This window comes from Protomyctophum bolini, assembly GCF_963924005.1.
Source record: "Protomyctophum bolini genome assembly, chromosome: 8".
Lineage (NCBI taxonomy): Eukaryota > Metazoa > Chordata > Actinopteri > Myctophiformes > Myctophidae > Protomyctophum > Protomyctophum bolini.
Window position 1 is genome coordinate 50,033,103 of NC_137869.1, and position 20,070 is coordinate 50,053,172.

A 20,070-nucleotide genomic window follows, 5' to 3' on the forward strand; every position below is an offset into this window, starting at 1 on the left:
TTTGGACCTGAGGGAACGGCGAAATATAGGTAGTAGCCTCGGTCCCAGGCTTACTCATCTGCCAAGTGAAAAGCCTGGTCGCAATATAAGGCCTGCATAGCCGGAAAGGTCGGGCCGGACATCCGTCAGACGTAATTTCCTTGAGCGGTACTTCCGCCAAAATAGTGGATTCTTTGTTTGAAGGGGAGCCAATGAGGGTTGGCTGGTTGAAGTGTCCTTGGGCAAGACACTGACTGAACCCTACATTGCCTCCAATGAGTCGGTCGGTGTGAGCTTGCCACCATTGGTGTGTGAATGTGGGAAGTGAGGACGCTGGCGTTCGCCACTTCACCTCCCAATGCATGAATGAATGAACCATTGTAAAGCGCTTTCAGCACTTTGAAAAGCGCTATGAAAATGGGACCAGATTTGACTGAGAGACTGCCATCGTGCAAATTACAGCTTTTCACCGGAGAAAAACGTTTTTCTTTTTTTTCAAAATGAGTTAATAGCACAGGCAGACTCTTCACATACTAGACTATACTGAAATAAGTGTCAGAGCTGATGTATATGAACTAAATGCCCAAACATGTAGCTAGGTGTAATATTAGAGACCACAGAAGTAAACCTTTCAAGCCTGTTTTCTCAACTCAACTCAATTTGAAGCTATGATTCCCTGCTTTCATATGACATGAAACATCCAATGGCAATTTGTGACTAAATTTGACTGAGGATTTAGTCACAAATGTAATTAATTATAATGAGGGTTGTGAAGGACGGGTGTAAATGAATGGTCTATGCAACAGTTACTGGTGTGCAGACGGGTAGCTGAGTTTGACTGCTATTATGTATCTGGTGACATCAAATTTCTCTCAGCTAAACGGTTCGGGAACCACGGCAGTAAATAAACAAATACACAACCGACCAACAAAAAAAAGAAGAATTGGCATTATTTTTATTAATTTCTTCTTGGAAAAAAAAACACTGACCATTGTGACTTATTTTCACAATTATTTAAATAGGATTTAAGTCATTCATTCATTCATTCATGTATTTTTGTAAGTCTGGGTCCCTGGGGAGACACCTCTTCTGGGTCTTAAGAAGTTTGACATCCCCTGTCTATACTAACCTCCCTCCAGCTAAGCTACACTAGCGCCCTCTAGCGACGATGTGCTTGGGAAAGGCAGGCAGTAAGATCAGCAGAGAGCAGGCACTTAAGGACATCATTATTACATGATCAACACATAATTGCAATCATTTGAAACGCCATTTTCAAATTTAAATTAATTGAAAACACCTGCCCTTGGTTCTGGTGACTTCTAATGTGTGAGGGAGCCATGTTTTTTCAATTCCTATTTTCAAAAAAATATTTTTGACAGAATAGGGATAAAATGTATATATATCTAAATACTGAAATATCCCTTCATGTCTACCTTGTGCAATTTTTGTTTATGAAGACTAGTAGCCAAACAGGCATGTGATTTGTCATGTTCTAATGTTCAATGTCAATAACACAACTAAATTGTTCATCGCAGTTATTTGAATGACAATTAATTAATCGTCAAGCTTGTGACAACCCCACGTGCATCGTGTGAAATGTTCCTTTAATTGACAGATGGCTCCTGGTGGGCGGGGCCCGATGGACGACCTTCTGTGACATCACACGGTGCGCGTCCAATGATCTTTCAACCAGCCGAGGCCTTCATCTGTGGATGCTGGAGTGGAAATAATAGTATACTGGTCAATCCAGGATGTTTCAAAAACAACATCTTTATATTGTTCTGTCATCTAATTATGTATGTACATTTTGTTATGTGTATACATGAATAAAATGCAAATCTGTAAATCTGTAAATTTTGTTAAGTGTATACATGAATAAAATGCAAATCTCACAACTGAACAATTAGCACCATTATGTAAAATTATGTTTCAGTATTGGAGCGACTGTAGTTTAGACCCCAGGAGGGTCCCCAAAAGTATTTTGTGGGGGTCACCAGGTGATAAATGTTTTTTTGTGGGGGTATCGGGGTAACCAGATTATAAATGTTTTTGTGGGGGTCCCCATATTATAAATGTTTTTTGTGGGGGTCCCCAGATGATTTGCAAAATTGTTTTCTCGCAGTAAACAGTAAACAAAACACACAGTATAAGTGCATAGGGTATCTGCATGCTTATGAAAGCGGCAAAATATTATGAAAATAGCCGATCTACAAGCTCACACCGCCTCATAAATCAAAGTATTGTGAGCTTGTGGATATTCACAATATTTCTGTCGAAACCTAGTCAAGCTAAAATCCAGTGCCTTAACAATTCCAAGTGCTTGATGTGTGTGGGGGTCCCCAGTTCATAAAGTATTATTTTGGGTGGTCCACAGACAAAACCTGACCGGTAGGTCACTGTGGGGGTCCTTGACATGACAAGGTTTGAGAACCACTGACCTAGAGGCTTGTATTCACAGCCGATGTAGCCCTGGTAGCCACACTGCTGCAGGGTACTGAACACATAGTTGTAGTTCACTTCACCGGCGCTGTCTGGCTCGTTACGGCCCGGAACCTGAGCTACCTGGACATGAGCTGGAACAAGAGAAAAAAAAAAGAAAAGCCAGTGGTGGGGAAAAAAGTACTCAACATTTTTGCTTAAGCTGTTAAGTATAAGTACTGATACTGCAATATAGAACTACTACGCAATATAGAACTACAACTAGAATGTGCTTGAGGAGAAGTGCAAAGCGTATTGCCATACAAATGTACTTACTTACTTCTCACTTACTACTTCTCACTGGTGACCTTGTGACCTTGAGGGGTCATTGACCTCAGAATTGCATTTTTGCACGTTTTGCTCCATTATTTTCCACTATAATATTTTATTATGTTTGTTAAATGGAAGTTTTGTTCTAATGAATGACAACTTAAACCCCAATAGTCTACAGAAATGGTGAATCATGTCAACTTTTATGATATAAAGGTTATGACATTGTTATAACATTAAAAACATCTAGGAGAGAGGTTAAGCTCATATATGGAAGGTATTGTGAATTTTACGAACTAAAACATGACACTCTACAGTGCTAGTGCAATAAAATAAAGATGCAGCTCTTCACACAGCTACAAAAAGGACTGTATGAAGAGGTATAAGGAATTGGTGGAGATGGTCAAAGCCAAGAAAGCTGCACAGGAGCTTGTGGCAGCGAAGAGTAAAAAATGACAAGAACCACAGAAGAGATAGTTCTTTTTAGTTGGGGAAGAAATAATTACAGAAAGACTTGATGGATGAGTTTGTTTGTTTTTTATATCCAATATCGTTACAGTATTCAAAGGTGCTATAGGGCATAGCAGTGGTGGCCATTTTCTGGTTCCATCCATCCAGACGCAGACCCCATTCATTTTTCATAGAGATTTCCAAACAATATTTATATAAATTATTCTAAGCCTATGTAATCAAGCCATCTAGGATCCTGGTAATTAATGACGATAAATTATGTGAAAAACAAATGAAAAAACCTCAAAACAAAGGCTATTGTATATTATATCATTATTAAATATTTAAAAAGAAATCACAAAATTAAATGTTTTAACGTCATGATTCAGTAGGGTCCTGGATGGCTTGATTCTATAGGCTTATTCATTTTTTATATAAATACTCGTAGAAATTTCGATGGGGAAAAAAACAATGGGGTCTGGAACGATGGGACCCGAAAATGACTGCCACTGCTACCGTATGCCCTATTTATCTCTGATTTTGGTTTTGGGGGCAGTATATGGCAAGTGTTTTGGGGGAAGTAACTGTTGGATACTCTTAAACCTCCTACCAGGTGGCAGGAATTTAAGGAGATGTTGGGAGATAATATGGTACCATTTCTGTCATAACACTTACTACCAGTGACGCCGATGGAGAATCCAAGCTAATGTAAACTGAAGGCTTTATATTTTTGGAAAGTTAGCTATTATAGAAGTCATTGTTCTCACATTAATACAAAACCAAATTAAAACATTTAAATGTTCGAAATGAACAAACGTGCCTACCGACAATGTCACCGGTAGGCAAGTCTCTGAACTGTCCACAGCCCTACTCTGAGACAGACTGAGTGGACAAAAAAATTACCATAATGAGCACTAATGAGTTCACTTAGAACCACAACCTCACAAAGGCTCATACTCAATGGTCTTCATCATCTCTCTCCTCATTCCCTTCAGCCTCTACATCTTCTTTGTCTTCATCTTTGTGTATTAGACCTTATCTTAATCATATTGGAAAAGTGTTCTGCTTCAATTAGGTTATTACTGCTCAAGGCCGTTAGAAGTCAGGGGGTAGTTGGGGATTAAGGGTCTTTCTTATGTATACCTCGACACATTGCCGGGGCCTGGAATTGAACCTGGGACCTTCTGTTTCCCATGTGGCCCATTCAGCTATGGCCATCCTTCTTGTGAATGGGTTGTAGAAGTTCCAACAGGAACTGTATTGAGAGACTAGGCATGGTACTTTCTCACGGGGTAGGAGAGTAAGGAGACAGTATCACATTCACATCCTAACAGGAAGGAGGACAAGCACAAGCATCTGATAACACTCGATGCCTGCTTTTATCACAGACATGTTTCATGTTCCAATGCAGTCAATGAATGACATCAGAGTGTGCATCATGCCGTGCTTTCAGATTCTAAAACGTCCAATCTACCTCATGAGCCACTACTTCCCAGTCACTCCACTGTATTAGACATGTCATAAAATGGGCCTAGAGCTTGAGGTTCATGCCCAAAAGAACAGTGCGTGGCTGCATGCGTATAGTGAGAGAGCGAGAGAGAGGGGGGGTCCAGTCCCAGACGGCACGACACATGCACGTTATGAGTATAATTGTATCACCATAGATTTCACTGTGTAGGCTAATTTATGAATGGAACACATTGATAAAGGTCCCGTTGCTGCGTTTCCAATTGCTGCGGATGACAGAGTGAAGGCAAACCGCAGCAAATTAAATATGCAAGAATCCCAATTTCTCTGCCCATACGCATCAAGTCTACCGAAGTATTAGGTGGGAATGTGACCTTAGTCTCTAACAGCACCTTTCTAAATTCTTAAGTTAAAATATTACTATTTCCTGGTTTGGGACAAATTATTATATACCTTATGCAAATTATTAATGTATGTATCAACAGTATAGATTCTATAGACTCTAAACAACCTTGATATGTTGACTAAAAGCAATAATACTGTATAGCTAATTCCTAATTTGCCAATTATGCTAATGAAGAAAGGGTGCATGATTTATACCATAACAGATGAATTTCTGGATATCACAAACATAGACATTGACACCTTTCGAAGTTAACTGGATGCAAAATGATAGCCATTTCCAGTTAATTAGCTCATTAAGCAATTTATTTGCTCATTATGCTAATTACTCAAATTGTCCAATTTATAACTTTTAGCAAACAATCTTAGTCTCATCTGCTAGCCTATAGATTAGAAATTGTAATCATAAAGGTTTAAAGGAAACAACAATTCTGGGTTTAACATGGACCCTATGGCGGTTTACAACATGGTTTGACAGCCCGAAATGTGTACAGCCTCTGACAAGTTCGATATGTAAATTCAGAAGTGTTTCCACGTCTAAAAACAAACTTCATGGTATATAGAAACACTGTAGAAAGTGTCATGCTTTAGTCATAACATGCACAATACCTTCCATATATGAGCTTAACCGCCACTCTCTCTCCGCAGATGTTTTTAATGTTATAACAATAACATTTATATCATAAAAGTTGACATGATTCACCATTTCTGTAGACTATTGGGGTTTAAGTAGTCATTCATTGGAACAAAACTTCCATTTAACAAACAAACACAAAATTATAGTGGAAAATAATGGAGCAAAACGTGCAAAAAATGCAATTCTGAGGTCAATGACCCCTCAAGGTCACAAGGTCACCAGTGAGAAAGTGTTTCTACGTCTGAAATCAAACCTTGGGGTGTGTAGATGATATGCTGAAAGTTTCATGCTTTAGTCATAAAATGCACAATTGGTTTGGATACCCACCGCACTAGGAGAAGTAAAAGTATTGGAAATTGGAATTACTAATAACCTCAACATTGTACTTAAGTACCCTGCAGGCCTCAGCGATGTTTCTGGGCAACATTTATATTTTATAAAAAACCTTTTCTGTTACTTTTTCACCTAAACATCATCATTGATGTTCATTGTTTAGTCTTACAATGCCATTGGTCATGATATTTGCATATAAATACCCCCCACAGAGTCAGAAATTTACCTTTAACTCTGAAAAAAGTAAGTAGTTTGTCTAAACCCATCCAGCCTCCTTTTTTGTGACCATTAAAATGTCTAGAATATGTTTTATTAATTATTGTAACAGATATCCTCCAAATTATGAATGTATTATTATTATAAGTGAATGTACTTTATACAGTTACACAGGACCAAAGAAACATCAGCACTTTATCTAAATACTCACATATCAAATGGAAATACTTGTGTATGTTTTGTGTCAGGTTTCCATCCATTATCTGCCAGTGGTACACATCCTGACAGAAACACAAAAAGAGCAGTTGCTAATAATGGGAGCCATATTTGTCTCCCTGGTTGAACCCCAGCATGGATATACTGGGGTCCACATTGCAGAACTACAAGCTAGACCGACCCTCCAGAAAAATGTGTTTCTGCGATCGAATAATTTTACCACATAATCAGCCAAATGGCGCAGATTATGCAGGGGTACAGTGCCCACATAAAATCGTAAAAAATAATAATCACAGATATCACGCATATTTTGCAACTTTTGCCATATTCCACATTTCAAAATGTTCTGCATATTTTGCAACTTTCCGCATATTTCACAACTTCCTACAATTTCACCACATAAAACCCAGCATATTATTTCATCGCATAATCAAGGTTTTTTTTCCGCGTTTTTCTGGAGAGTCTAACAAGCACATTGTGAACTACTGTATTAGATCTGTGAAGAGATTTGCCGTAGATGGGAAAATTACACAATCTTTTAAATGGAGGATTCATGTTACTGTGTATTTTCAGACATTTAACCACTTAATACCACCTCAATACTGCAAAATGTAACCTGTTAGATGTAAAGAAGAAAAGAGAACCGTTCCCACACAAAGATGTGGTGGCCGGTCTATAGTGACTTCTCTATGGATTGAAGACCTACTGTATGATTCAGAGCTGTTGGGAACTTGTGCCAATAGAGGGGAAATAGTATAGTATTCTGCAAATATCACCATCGGAGTGAAAATTGCCTGGTCTTATAATACCGTAATCCTATCATGAGGACTTAATGACGCATCATTTAAAAAAAAATATTGCTACAAGGTAAATATTAATGGGACCACACAAAGACATATTTTGAAAACAAAGTTAACTAAGTAAGGAAGAACTGTGTACATAACTATAGTGCTGTTTACTGTTTCTCATGAGTTGCTTGCAGTCATATTGAACCTCGATGAGGTTCTGATTTATTTTTTATTTTTATTTTTAATATTTTTTTCCAGACAAGCAAGAGAGAGACATGCCAGAGATGTTTCTCATTCTGTTTACACTATAAGCAAATTAGAGGGTCAAATGTCTAGTGATGCTCCAATTGAGCCCCCCCTCCCCCACTTCAGTGATGCTTGCGGAAGTCGACTCCGTTTCGTTCCTGGCCGCATCCCTGTCGTGGCAATAATCACGTTAACCCACACCCTCTCGTGTAATATTGCTTAATTCACAACTGTATCAATGTTGTTCTACTAAACTTTAAGGTTTGCACACAAAAACTTTATTGAGGGTAAACAAAATAATGGTGGAACATACTGTATCTTCAACTGATATGGTCTAGTCTAGAAGTGGATAATATAATAATCATGAATAAATAAAAACGCACCATTTGCAGCTTGATATTATCCTTGCCAACCTTCTCCAGTATCGCAGCCGCTAGTGAAACACAAAAGTCAGACAATCTTTAACTGATAAGATACATACATGGATGAGTGCAGTCTACTCTAGATGAGTGATTCTCAATGGTTTTACATTTCAAGGAAGCTGTTGGAACTTGGAAGGTTATAAAATGTGAATTTTTCGCAGTAGTTGAAATCAGGTTACGCTCAGCATACAAATCCTTAGTAGTGAGAATATTTTTGTCCTTCCAGGTAGAAAATACAAATTAAAATGTGTTTCCAGATTTTAAAAGAGTAATTTACGTTTAGATGCGTTATTAAGCAGAGCAGGAAGAAAGGTAGCCCCCATTGAAGCTCTCTCGATCTGAAGCCAAGCTAGTCCGATTTCATGGCCTGCTGGCAGACAGTCGTGCCAATAGGATAGTGCATTCAAATGGGCTGCCCAGTAATACACTTTTTGTGGTAGACCGAAGCCTTGGACTTACATGAATGATTTTTAGATATGCTTACAGATTTGTTACTCCAATATGAAACAACAGAATCCAGCTTTTTAAAATAATATAGAGGAATAGTCTTTCTTTCTTTCTTTCCACATCAAATAAGGGTGAATGTTTAAAAGAGCACTTCACCCATTTCCAACCTTATCTTCACAGAATTGGTTGTCACCTATGCTCATTATTACTAATTGCAGTATTGATACTTTTACTTAAGTACTTTTTTTCCAGCACTGGAAATGACCAAACCTGCCCATTACATTCTGTAACTTTCATAATATGTATCACACTCTTCGCTGCATTCGGTCACAATTTGAATAACTTACATTTGGTTAAAGTTCATACTTTAAGTTTAGAATGTTTAACATGTTCAAAATGCGCGGCTAAAACGTAAGAAGACTTACCCTGATGCGGAGAGTCAAGGAAATACCTGGGATCTGTGATCCTAGTGTTGATTGGCTCAATCAAACCTAGAACGCCATCCTGTTGGACACAGCACAATGGCAGCCCTGGTTCAACCAATATTGATTCATAAAGAGACCAAGACCAATGGCACAGAATACTTTGGGGCAGCGGTGGCCTAAGGGTTAAAGGAGCGGCCTTGTTGCAGAAAGGTTTCTGGTTGAAGTGCCGGAAGTGCTGAAGTGCCCTTGAGCAAGGTACTGAACCGCTTATTGGCCAACAGTATCAGACTGTGGTTGTACTGGTCAGCTCCCAGGTTTTAATGTGTGTGTCTGTCTGTGTGTTTCTATGTTGCTGAAAATGAGCACTGTCTGGCTAATTTCTACTGTGTCGGTGTAGTATAACCCAATCACCTACCTTAGAGAGGAGGTCTACACTACAGTATGTTTACCTTACTTAGCCCATTTATACCTGAGACCAGATTCTACAAAATGTCTTATAAATCCTGACATGTTTTCTGAAGAATCTATGTATGTTTCAGTGTCAGTTGCTCAAACGATTTCATGTCAAGGAGCCCCAAAACTATTTTTCAGCTAAAGTTTAAAATAGTGGTTCAAAGCTATGAGGTGACACAGATGCGTCCTCAGGTCTGAAATGGGTTAGAGGAGGAGGAGGTGCAGTATGTTTACCTCAGAGAGGAGGTCTGCAGCGTAGCGGAGGTTGTTCACAAACACAGCTTCCATCTCGGAGGCCACCGTGCTTCTGTCTGAGCCAATAGGAACCCTCCCTGCCATCAGGTGGATCCTAAAACACGTGACAACAAACCCTAGCATCACTATTCACTGCATACAGTGCCATGGTCCTGGCGTCACTCGCTCATCCCCTGGTTTGCGGGAAGAGATTTCTCATATAAGAAATGTATACTGTAAGTGTAAACTGTCTCTGCGATATTGTCGGGGAGGTGTCTCTGTATTGTTTACGACAGTCAGTCAGTCATATTTGATACGGTCTGTTTCTAGTGAAAATGTCATTAATTTGGCAGCGGTAGCATAAACATTAGTGTTTTCTCACAGTCAGTTGATTCTTCATATCCACATGAGTGAAAAGGCCAGGGTGATTTGTTTAGTATTTTTCAATCACAGTTCTTATATGAGGCAGATCTGAGATAAAAAAAATACACAGACCCATGGAATAGATTAGAAGCTCAACACGTCCTGTGAGCTTGTATGCTATAAAGTGCACCTTTATGTCAGCGCTGCCCCTCTATTATTCTCGGCATGTGTGTGTGTGTGTGTGTGTGTGTGTGTGTGTGTGTGTGTGTGTGTGTGTGCGTGCGTGCGTGCGTGCGTGCGTGCGTGCGTGCGTGCGTGCGTGCGTGCGTGCGTGCTTCCGTCCCTGCATGTGTGTGTGTGTGTGTGAGGTCATGAGGTTCCAGCAGTCTAATCAATACAGCAATGCTAACCCAAGTCCAAGGTGCAAATGTTGCATCATGGGAGTACAAAACTTGTTTATCTGTCAGATCCCTAGCATACTGCCAGGGTTGTCACCATCATCATATTTTACTTGACGATTCATTGTTTGTCACACAAATAATGATGATGATGATGATTGTGACGGGCCAAAGTGCCACATCCTGTTGTTTTGTTACATGTTATAGGTTATTACCTTTTAGCTATGGCATACTGCAGTGGTGTCAAGTGGTGTACATTTACTTACAATTTGGAGGTATTTGTATTGAACTGTAGCATACGGTTTCTAGTCTTAGCTCTTACAGTCCAGGGCCCTAGCATACGGTTTCTATAGTCTTAGATCTTACAGTCCGCAGGGCCCTAGCATATCTCTGCTGTCCGGAGGAAACCTCATAACTCCAAAATGTAATTTTTTCAGGAAATGAAAAATATACATTTTAAGGAAATAAAATAAAACTTATATATTTTTAAACGATGCAATACTGCCTCATCAAAGTTGGTGTTGTGACATTAGATAATGTCAATGACTTGCATGAGAAGGAAAGAGTTGGTGGAGTTAGCTGTTTTAGCAGAGTTTGAGGGTCCAATGGAGTTAAGAGGTTTTGTCTAATGCATTTTTTACTACTTTCCTATTGGTTCAATATTTTCGAAACAACACACAGATGTAAAGGGTTTTCAATAGCACTGACTGGGGGAAAAAAAACAAAAACCTCAAAAATGGAGTTATGAGGTTTCCTCCGGACAGCAACGTATGGTTTCTATAGTCTTACTGTACCTCTTACAGTCCAGGGCTCTAGCATACTGCAGTGCCAGGTGTACTCCCTTTCTGAAGTCGCTCTCTCTGCCTGGAACTGCTCCCAGGCCCAGTTCACCTGCCTGCACATCTCCTGCAACAAAACAGTGGAGGGAACAACTGTTCTCAGTGACGCAGTCGCCCGGTTCGGTCTCTATGCTTTTATTAGGTTTAGGTCTGGCTCAGAGAAGAGGACGCCCCATGGATAGTCAACCATGGGCACCGTTGGAGGAGGTGCAACCGTGAAACGGTGAAAGCAGGAAGACCATCATTCTGTATGAAATATTGACCATAAAACATTTGATATTGTGGAGAAAAAAAAAGAAACGCTAAACAAAGCATATGTATTTAATGTAATATCATATTATCATCATATCATATCATCATCATACTTTAATTCAGTCAATGTCTGTATGTCTGAATGTCTGTCAGAAACACCGCCGTATCTCCTCACCGCCTGCACCAATGCACTTTCCACACTTGTCTTAAAGAAGCCTTTTTTCCAATTTAACAAATTATAAATTAATAATTAATAATTTATTAGTGAATAAAAAATGCGAAAACGCACCCAGGGTGCAGTACCCCCAGCGACGACAAGGGGGTATTGATTTACTTCTTTTTTTTTCTCAACGAATCTAAGGATTAATGGTCATGATGAATCACCAGGATCCTGGATGGCATCCCTCACTGCTGAGGTTTTTGTCAACTACTTCGAGAAGAAGGTTGATGATATCAGCAGCTCCTTTCCTCCCCTCCCACATAAAGTGGCATCTGACTCAACCAACACTAACCCCAACATACCATGCATGTCCTCCTTCTCTCCTCTTTCCCCAGACGAGGTTCTACAACTAGTGACATCCTCTAGACCTACCACCTGTCCTCTTGACCCTGTCCCGTCTCCAATCTTCCAGACCATCGCACCTGATCTGCTCCCCTTCATCACCTCCATCATCAACACCTCAGTAACCTCAGGCTGTGTCCCATCTGCCCTCAAGTCAGCCAGAGTAACACCACTCCTCAAGAAACCAACTCTTGACCCCTCAGATGTCAAGAACTACAGACCGGTATCACTCCTTTCATTTATTTCTAAAACCATTGAACGTGTTGTCTCCAACCAGCTCTCTCTCCATCTCTCACAGCACAACCTGCTGGATCCCAACCAGTCCGGATTTAAGAAGGCCCACTCCACAGAAACTGCCCTGCTGGCAGTCACAGAAGCACTACATGCTGCCCAAGCTGCTTCCCACTCTGCAGTACTGATCCTCCTAGACCTATCGGCAGCATTTGACACAGTGAACCACCAGCTGCTCCTAGACACCCTAGCGGATCTAGGCATCGGTGGAACGGCACTAAAGTGGTTCTCTTCCTACCTCACCGACCGGACCTACCAGGTTTCCTGGAAAGGTCTGTTATCATCCCCCCGAACCCTCCAAACTGGGGTCCCACAGGGATCGGTTCTTGGTCCCCTCCTTTTCTCACTGTACACTAAATCCCTTGGCACTATCATCTCTGCTCACAATATATCCTATCACTGCTACGCCGATGACACACAACTGTTTCTATCCTTCCCCCCCTCTGCCACTCAGGTGGAAGAGCGCATCACCGCATGCCTGGCTGACATCTCACAGTGGATGTCCTCCAACCACCTCAAACTGAACCCAGACAAGACTGAGCTTCTCTTCTTCCCAGCTAAGTCCTGCCCTATGCGGGAGCTAACTATCTCCATTGACAACGCCCTGGTAACGTCTGTCCCAACAGCCAGGAATCTTGGTGTTGTCCTGGACAGTCAGCTCTCGTTCAAAACTCACATCACAGCTGTCACTCGATCCTGTAGGTTCACACTCTATAACATACGACGAATTAGACCGTTCCTCACCCAGGAATCAGCCCAGCTCCTAATCCAGACAACAGTCTTGTCAAAACTTGACTATTGTAACTCCCTCCTTACTGGCCTACCAGCATGTGCACTTAAGCCTCTCCAGCTGATCCAAAATGCTGCAGCTCGCTTGGTCTTCAACCAGCCAAAATTCTCACATGTCTCCCCCCTGCTCCGCTCCCTCCACTGGCTCCCGGTCGCTGCCGGCACAGAATACAAAACCCTGATGCTGGCATTCAAAGCAACCAAAGGTATGGCTCCCCCATATCTTGCAAGTATGATCGAACCCTACAAACCCTCCCGCTCACTCAGATCAGCCAACGCAGGGAAGCTGGAAGTACCCTCACTAAAAACGCCGGGACAACGCTCCACACGTCCCAAACTCTTCTCCCTTCTGGCTCCAAAACTGTGGAATGCACTTCCCATTGCAGTCAGAACTGCAGCATCACTCCCAATCTTCCGCCGTAGTCTGAAAACCCACCTTTTCAGACTCCATCATGGCCCATAGCACTTACCCCACCCCCTTAGATAGCAATTCTAGTAGTCATAGCACGTCATAGTACATATGTGTAGCATAGTAGTATAGATGTATAGCTTATATGTATAGTTTCATTATAGATATTCCACTGTTACTTTCTTAGCTACGCATGTTTCATGATAAATGTCTTTATGTGATGTATTCCCATGCTTTTGTTCTTGCTTAAATGTAAGTCGCTCTGGATTAAGAGCGTCTGCTAAATGCCTAAATTGTAAATTGTAAATTGGCTTGAGTCTAGGCTTAAAATAATAGATATTTTTGAGGGGCGCTAGCCCATCCTATAGGCTATTCAGATATTAGTGTATAGATATTCGTCTAACACAAACATTAAATTCCCATTGACAATGAATGGATAATTTTACGTCATAGTGTCTGAGCAAATAGGCATATTGCATAGTATCATGATGATGTAAAAGTTAAGATGATGATAAGAGCGCCCCTCACATCACACTTTTGTAAATCTCTGGGGAAAAAAATAATGACAGATTTTGCAGTGGTGCCAGAAAACCACGGCCACTGCTTATGCCCTACTATAGCTATAGGTAGGATTATAGGATATAGAATAGGCCTAATAATTCAAATATACAGAGTAACTATAGTAAGTAAACTACTGTTTTCAAATGAGTGTATATAAAGTGCAATGTGTGTGTGTGTGTGTGTGTGTGTGTGTGCTTCGCGTTTAGTTTACCAGGGGGCGTGTTGATGAGCACCACGTCCACGCCGCTCTCGTCTCGCGCGCGCCGCAGCTCGTGCACGTCCGCCTCGTAGGGCCACGCGCACTCCACGGCCGGGAATCCGCGCGCCGCGGCCGCGCGCATCCGCTCCGCCAGCGCGGGCAGCTCCGTGAACAGCCACGAGATGTTGGCGCTGAACTTCAAAGAAGGAGCAGACATTTCAGTCTTTCTTTTATTGTTTTTTAAAGTTGCCGTACGCCTTGCCGTAATTAGTCCTAAATTAATGTAATCATGGAATGGCACACACAAAGCTCCTTCAGTTCACTTGCTTTGCTGCTTTACTGCTGTCGACGTGAACTAGCTCAACCTCAACAATGCTTTACAGTTACACCCAAATGTGTGTCCCTATCATAAGCTGGTCACCCTCATCCCTTCCTTCCTGTTTCTCGTCATGTGATCTCGAGCTGACCAATACACGACGAGTTACATGAACCGTTTTCTTTTTCTTTTTCTGACGCCTCGCGCATGCGCGGTCTGTATGCTGGCCGTGCATTTTAAAGACTTGTATTGGAGTAAAACTATTGTATTTGTTTTTACTCTTTCATTTTGTCCAAGCTAGACTGATGAATACTTCATGTCCTATAGTCCTACTTAATTACCTGCATATATACACACACACACACACAACCTTTTTTTTGTTTTGTCAACCAAGGTCCATGTTTTAGGTTGAGAAAGTAAGAGATGAGTGTAATTTTATTATTACTTGCGCAAGCAGAGCGCGCAAGTAATAATTTCGCTTGGTCTCTTCAAAGTGACAGCCAGTTTTTTTTCCAACCACATTACGTCATCACATACATATACACACCATGTACTCTGGTCCCAGCTCTCAACGATGACGTAATGTGGTATCTGGTCCCAGCAAACCAGGCACAGACTTGCATACATAAAAACGGTTGAAAAAAACTTGGCTGTCACTTTTTGGAACCAAGTAACCACAGTATACTGCTAATCAAATTACAACTACATACTCTGTACGTAGTTGTAATGTGATTTGTAATTTGTAAATCTGTGCCTGGTCTGCTGGGACCAGACTACACAGATGACCATATCTCTTACGTCATCACTGAGAGCTAGTCATACATATACACACCATGTACTCTGGTCCCAGCTCTCAACGATGACGTAATGTGGTATCTGGTGGGACCAGATTACACAGATGACCATTTCTCTTACGTCATCACTGAGAGCTAGTCATACATATACACACCATGTACTCTGGTCCCAGCTCTCAACGATGACGTAATGTGGTATCTGGTCCCAGCAAACCAGGCACAGACTTGCATACATAAAAACGGTTGAAAAAAACTTGGCTGTCACTTTTTGGAACCAAGTAACCACAGTATACTGCTAATCAAATTACAACTACATACTCTGTACGTAGTTGTAATGTGATTTGTAATTTGTAAATCTGTGCCTGGTCTGCTGGGACCAGACTACACAGATGACCATATCTCTTACGTCATCACTGAGAGCTAGTCATACATATACACACCATGTACTCTGGTCCCAGCTCTCAACGATGACGTAATGTGGTATCTGGTGGGACCAGATTACACAGATGACCATTTCTCTTACGTCATCACTGAGAGCTAGTCATACATATACACACCATGTACTCTGGTCCCAGCTCTCAACGATTACGTAATGTGGTATCTGGTCCCAGCAAACCAGGCAGAGACTTGCATACATAAAAACGGTTGAAAAAAACTTGGCTGTCACTTTTTGGAACCAAGTAACCACAGTATACTGCTAATCAAATTACAACTACATACTCTGTATGTAGTTGTAATGTGATTTGTAATTTGTAAATCTGTGCCTGGTCTGCTGGGACCAGACTACACAGATGACCATATCTCTTACGTCATCACTGAGAGCTAGTCATACATATACACACCATGTACTCTGGTCCCAGCTCTCAACGATGACGTAATGTGGTATCTGGTGGGACCAGATTACACAGATGACCATTTCTCTTACGTCATCACTGAGAGCTAGTCATACATATACACACCATGTACTCTGGTCCCAGCTCTCAACGATGACGTAATGTGATATCTGGTCCCAGCAAACCAGGCACAGACTTGCATATACATAAAAACGGTTGAAAAAAACTTGGCTGTCACTTTTTGGAACCAAGTAACCACAGTATACTGCTAATCAAATTACAACTACATACTCTGTATGTAGTTGTAATGTGATTTGTAATTTGTAAATCTGTGCCTGGTCTGCTGGGACCAGATTACACAGATGACCATTTCTGATGACGTAAGTAAGAAATTATGTTTCTGGAGTGTATAAAAGTAACGCAAATGTCAACAAGTTAACCATTAAGCTTAACGTCGTTGTAGTGTAAGTATATAACTAACTAAACCAAAACTAACTAAACCAGAACTGACTAAGCAAGTCACATTGTCAGTTCAAACAGGACTTTAGGACTAAGATCTACACATTCAGAGGACCACTGATCTGGAATAGCCTGTAGAACCGGCAGAAATCCATACAATTTCAGAGAAGAGAATTTATCTACAGAACTGACTAAGCAAGTCACATTGTCAGATCAAACAGGACTTTAGGACAAAGATCTACACATTCAGAGGACCAGTGATCTCGAATATCCTGTAGAACCGGCAGAACTGACTAAGCAAGTCACATTGTCAGATCAAACAGGACTTTAGGACAAAGATCTACACATTCAGAGGACCAGTGATCTCGAATATCCTGTAGAACCGGCAGAAATCCATAAGATGTGATAGTTTCCAGCGGTCGAAAGTACTTGCGCGCTCTGCTTGCGCACTAGTTGGCCATTTATGGCCTACTAGTGTGCAACAAGCAAGTATGCACTCGGCAGAGTGCAGTTCTAGTTGTTGATTATGTTCTTCGTATGTCAGTTGATACTATCAATGATAAGGGCTACCAACTAAACCCTAACCGACACTGACTTCGCTGATGACATCGCGCTTATCAGTCAATCATTGGAATACGCTAAGGCTCTCCTTCAGTCTCTTGAGCAGGCCTCCAACTGTGTTGGTCGATCTTTACCTCAACGACACGAAAACTGAATACGTAAATACAGCGGCGTAACTACCGTGACGCAGACAACGCGACTGCGTGGGGGCCCAGAGGCAAGGGGGGCACACGGCCACTCACCCGTGCCGTCTGTAAAATAAAATTATAAACACATACAGAGATGCAATGACAGTTGAGTTGAACGAAGTTTGGCGGAGCCTGGTGATGGCTGCTGCTCTAGCACACACAGCCACCATACCATATGCATTAGGCACACGTGCCCCGCCTCCCCAACAGCTCTGTTAGAGCATAGGGCTGTAGGCTAACAACGTGAAGGAAGTCAGAAGTGTCTGACTGTGGCGAGTGTGCATACAATGGGCTTTCCCAGTCTCGAGTCCCGACAGCCAGGTACGTGCACAAATCAAAACTACAACTGTACAGTGCCCCGCTGATTATAAACCCACACACAGTTTGGACTTGTTTTTACAGGCTGCTGTACATTGCCCCGCTCAGCCGCTGCTGTTTCTAATCCAAAAGCAGTCTGTTTTAGTTTTTTTGCCGGCGCGGGGGGGGGGGGGGGGGGGGGGGGTGCGGCGCTGTCGTCGGGGGCACTCGCTGATCAGCCTGCGTCGGGGCCCACTGGCATCTAGTTACGCGTCTGCGTAAATATATGCAAATCCAACAAAAACCACATTAAACGAGTAAGATGCGCAAACGCGGGAAGCGAACGCAGATCGTAAATTGCAATAACAATTCACCATGACTCAGCCATAACCATATAAGGAGTCCCCAAAGCAGCTATACGTCCAAATATGGAGTGTGTTGCATCAATGACAAACCAAAAAAAAGGACACACACACACACACAGACAGACAGACAGACAGACAGACAGACAGACAGACAGACAGACAGACAGACAGACAGACAGACAGACATGATCTGCTAGGTCTCATAGTAAGTGCTCACTGCGTTCGCAAACACTTAAACAACACTCCTCTGAAACAGGTTGAGGACTACAAGTATTTGGGTTCATATATCTTCTTCCCAAAAGGACTTGCATAAGATCTGGTCATCCCAGCTTAGTAAGATGTTAAAAGTAAAAATATTTAGGACGACCGTTGAGCCGATTCTACTCTATGGCTCCGAGACATAGACACTTTCAAAGAAACTAGAGAAACGGTTGGATGGCACTTACACCCGCCTTCTAATGAAAGCGCAAAATCTGTCTTGGAAGAGCCACCCATCGACTAATCTAATATACGGCAACCTTCCCTGTGTTTCATCACTAGTCCGATCCAGAAGAACACAGTTTGCCGGCCACTGCTACAGAGCTGACAATGAGGTTATATCTTCCCTTCTTCTCTGGAGTCCTGCCTCAGACCAGAGGTAGAAAACTGTCGTTCCCTGACGTCATCGCTATAGACTCTATAGCGATGACGTCAGGGAACGACAGTTTTCTACCTCTATAGTATAGAGGGTATGCGCATGCTTAAAGTGAATGGCACATCGAGTGGCAAATCAAGTGGCAAAGCAACATGCAAAGTGAGTTTAACACTGTTTAATGTTGTTTAATGCAATCAAATATGACTTTTCTGTGTGGATGTCTGGGCTGTCAAGGCCAGAAAGTAGTTTTTTGCCACTCAGTAGGCGTTCCTGCATAACCTCCTGGTTTGATGATGTCACGCGCATATGGGGATGGCATTTTTCGACTGTGGTCGAAAAATGATGATGATAGTTTACTGAGACACTACACTGTCTCTCTGCATTCTATGTGATCATATAGTTTACTGAGACGCTACACTGTCTCTCTGCATTCTATGATCCTATAGTTTACTGAGACACTACACTGTCTCTGTGCATTCTATGATCCTATAGTTTACTGAGACGCTACACTGTCTCTCTGCATTCTATGTGATCAATGATCACATAGAATGCAGAGAGACAGTGTAGTGTCTCAGTAAACTATATGATCACTGATCATATATAGTTTACTGAGACACTATACACTGTCTCTCTGCATTCTATGTGATCCTATAGTTTACTGAGACACTATAGCCTACCCTACTGTCTCTCTGCATTCTATGTGATCCAGATCCTATAGTTTACTGAGACACTATAGCCTACTGTCTCTCTGCATTCTATGATCCTCTAGTTTACTGAGACACTACACTGTCTCTCAGCATTCTATGATCATGTAGTTTACTGAAACAACTACAGTGACTGCACTGTCTCTCTGCATTCTATGTGATTGTGATCCTATAGATTACTGAGAGACACTACACTGTCTCTCTGCAATGTCTGCATTCTATGATCCTATAGTTTACTGAGACACTACAATGTCTCTGCATTCTATGATCCTATAGTTTACTCAGACACTACACTGAATAATCTTTGAAAAAAGACTAAGGTCCGGTCCCATGAGCGCGCCGTGGGCCACGCAGCGGCCAGCGTAGAGCGGGGCTCTATGCCTGTTTAGTACAGTCAAACCAAGGCAAGCTTAATCGGATCCCCTCCAAACCAACCAATACACTGACACTGACACTGCGGCCCATATTCAGAGCATCAAGCTGTGACTCCGCCAACCTTGGGAGGTTGTCATTTGCTCTCGTTCACTGCAATGCAATTTGCGGCATTTCCAAAACAATATTGCGAGAGCAGAGTAGCGATTATCAAACGTATTTGCAATGCCATACGTTGAAAGATCTGTTGCCCGTGGACAAGGCACGCTACCTCCGCAACTTAGATATTATCGGTATAGATGTTTGTCCGTATGTGATTAAGGATTGGACCAAGTTGCATTGGCAGCCATAGAAAATTCTTACCCCGGGCTAAAACCGGATGTGACGTTTATGGGCGTTCCTGTCTAGCGTGGTGTCAGTG

The 20,070-nt window shown here is 41.8% G+C and overlaps 1 protein-coding gene across 3 annotated transcripts; it reads right to left on the minus strand.

Annotated features, from left to right (window-relative positions):
• Positions 1-924: 924 nt before the first annotated feature.
• On the minus strand, positions 925-18,463 carry hyi (hydroxypyruvate isomerase). Of its 3 annotated transcripts, none has more exons than XM_080769998.1 (9): positions 18,386-18,463; positions 14,139-14,322; positions 11,019-11,130; positions 9,464-9,578; positions 8,777-8,855; positions 7,866-7,915; positions 6,444-6,513; positions 2,418-2,552; positions 925-1,694 (listed from the first exon to the last, which is right to left on the minus strand). In XM_080769998.1, the coding sequence occupies exons 2-9, from the start codon at positions 14,266-14,268 to the stop codon at positions 1,639-1,641; spliced, it is 747 nt and encodes a 248-aa protein (XP_080626124.1). In that variant the 5' UTR covers positions 14,269-14,322; positions 18,386-18,463; the 3' UTR covers positions 925-1,638. The 3 variants fall into 3 exon arrangements, with proteins under 3 accessions (XP_080626124.1, XP_080626123.1, XP_080626122.1); XM_080769997.1 differs by lacking the exon at positions 18,386-18,463 and adding an exon at positions 14,516-14,546; XM_080769996.1 differs by lacking the exon at positions 18,386-18,463 and having other exon boundaries at positions 14,139-14,547.
• Between the last annotated feature and the right edge of the window lie 1,607 nt (positions 18,464-20,070).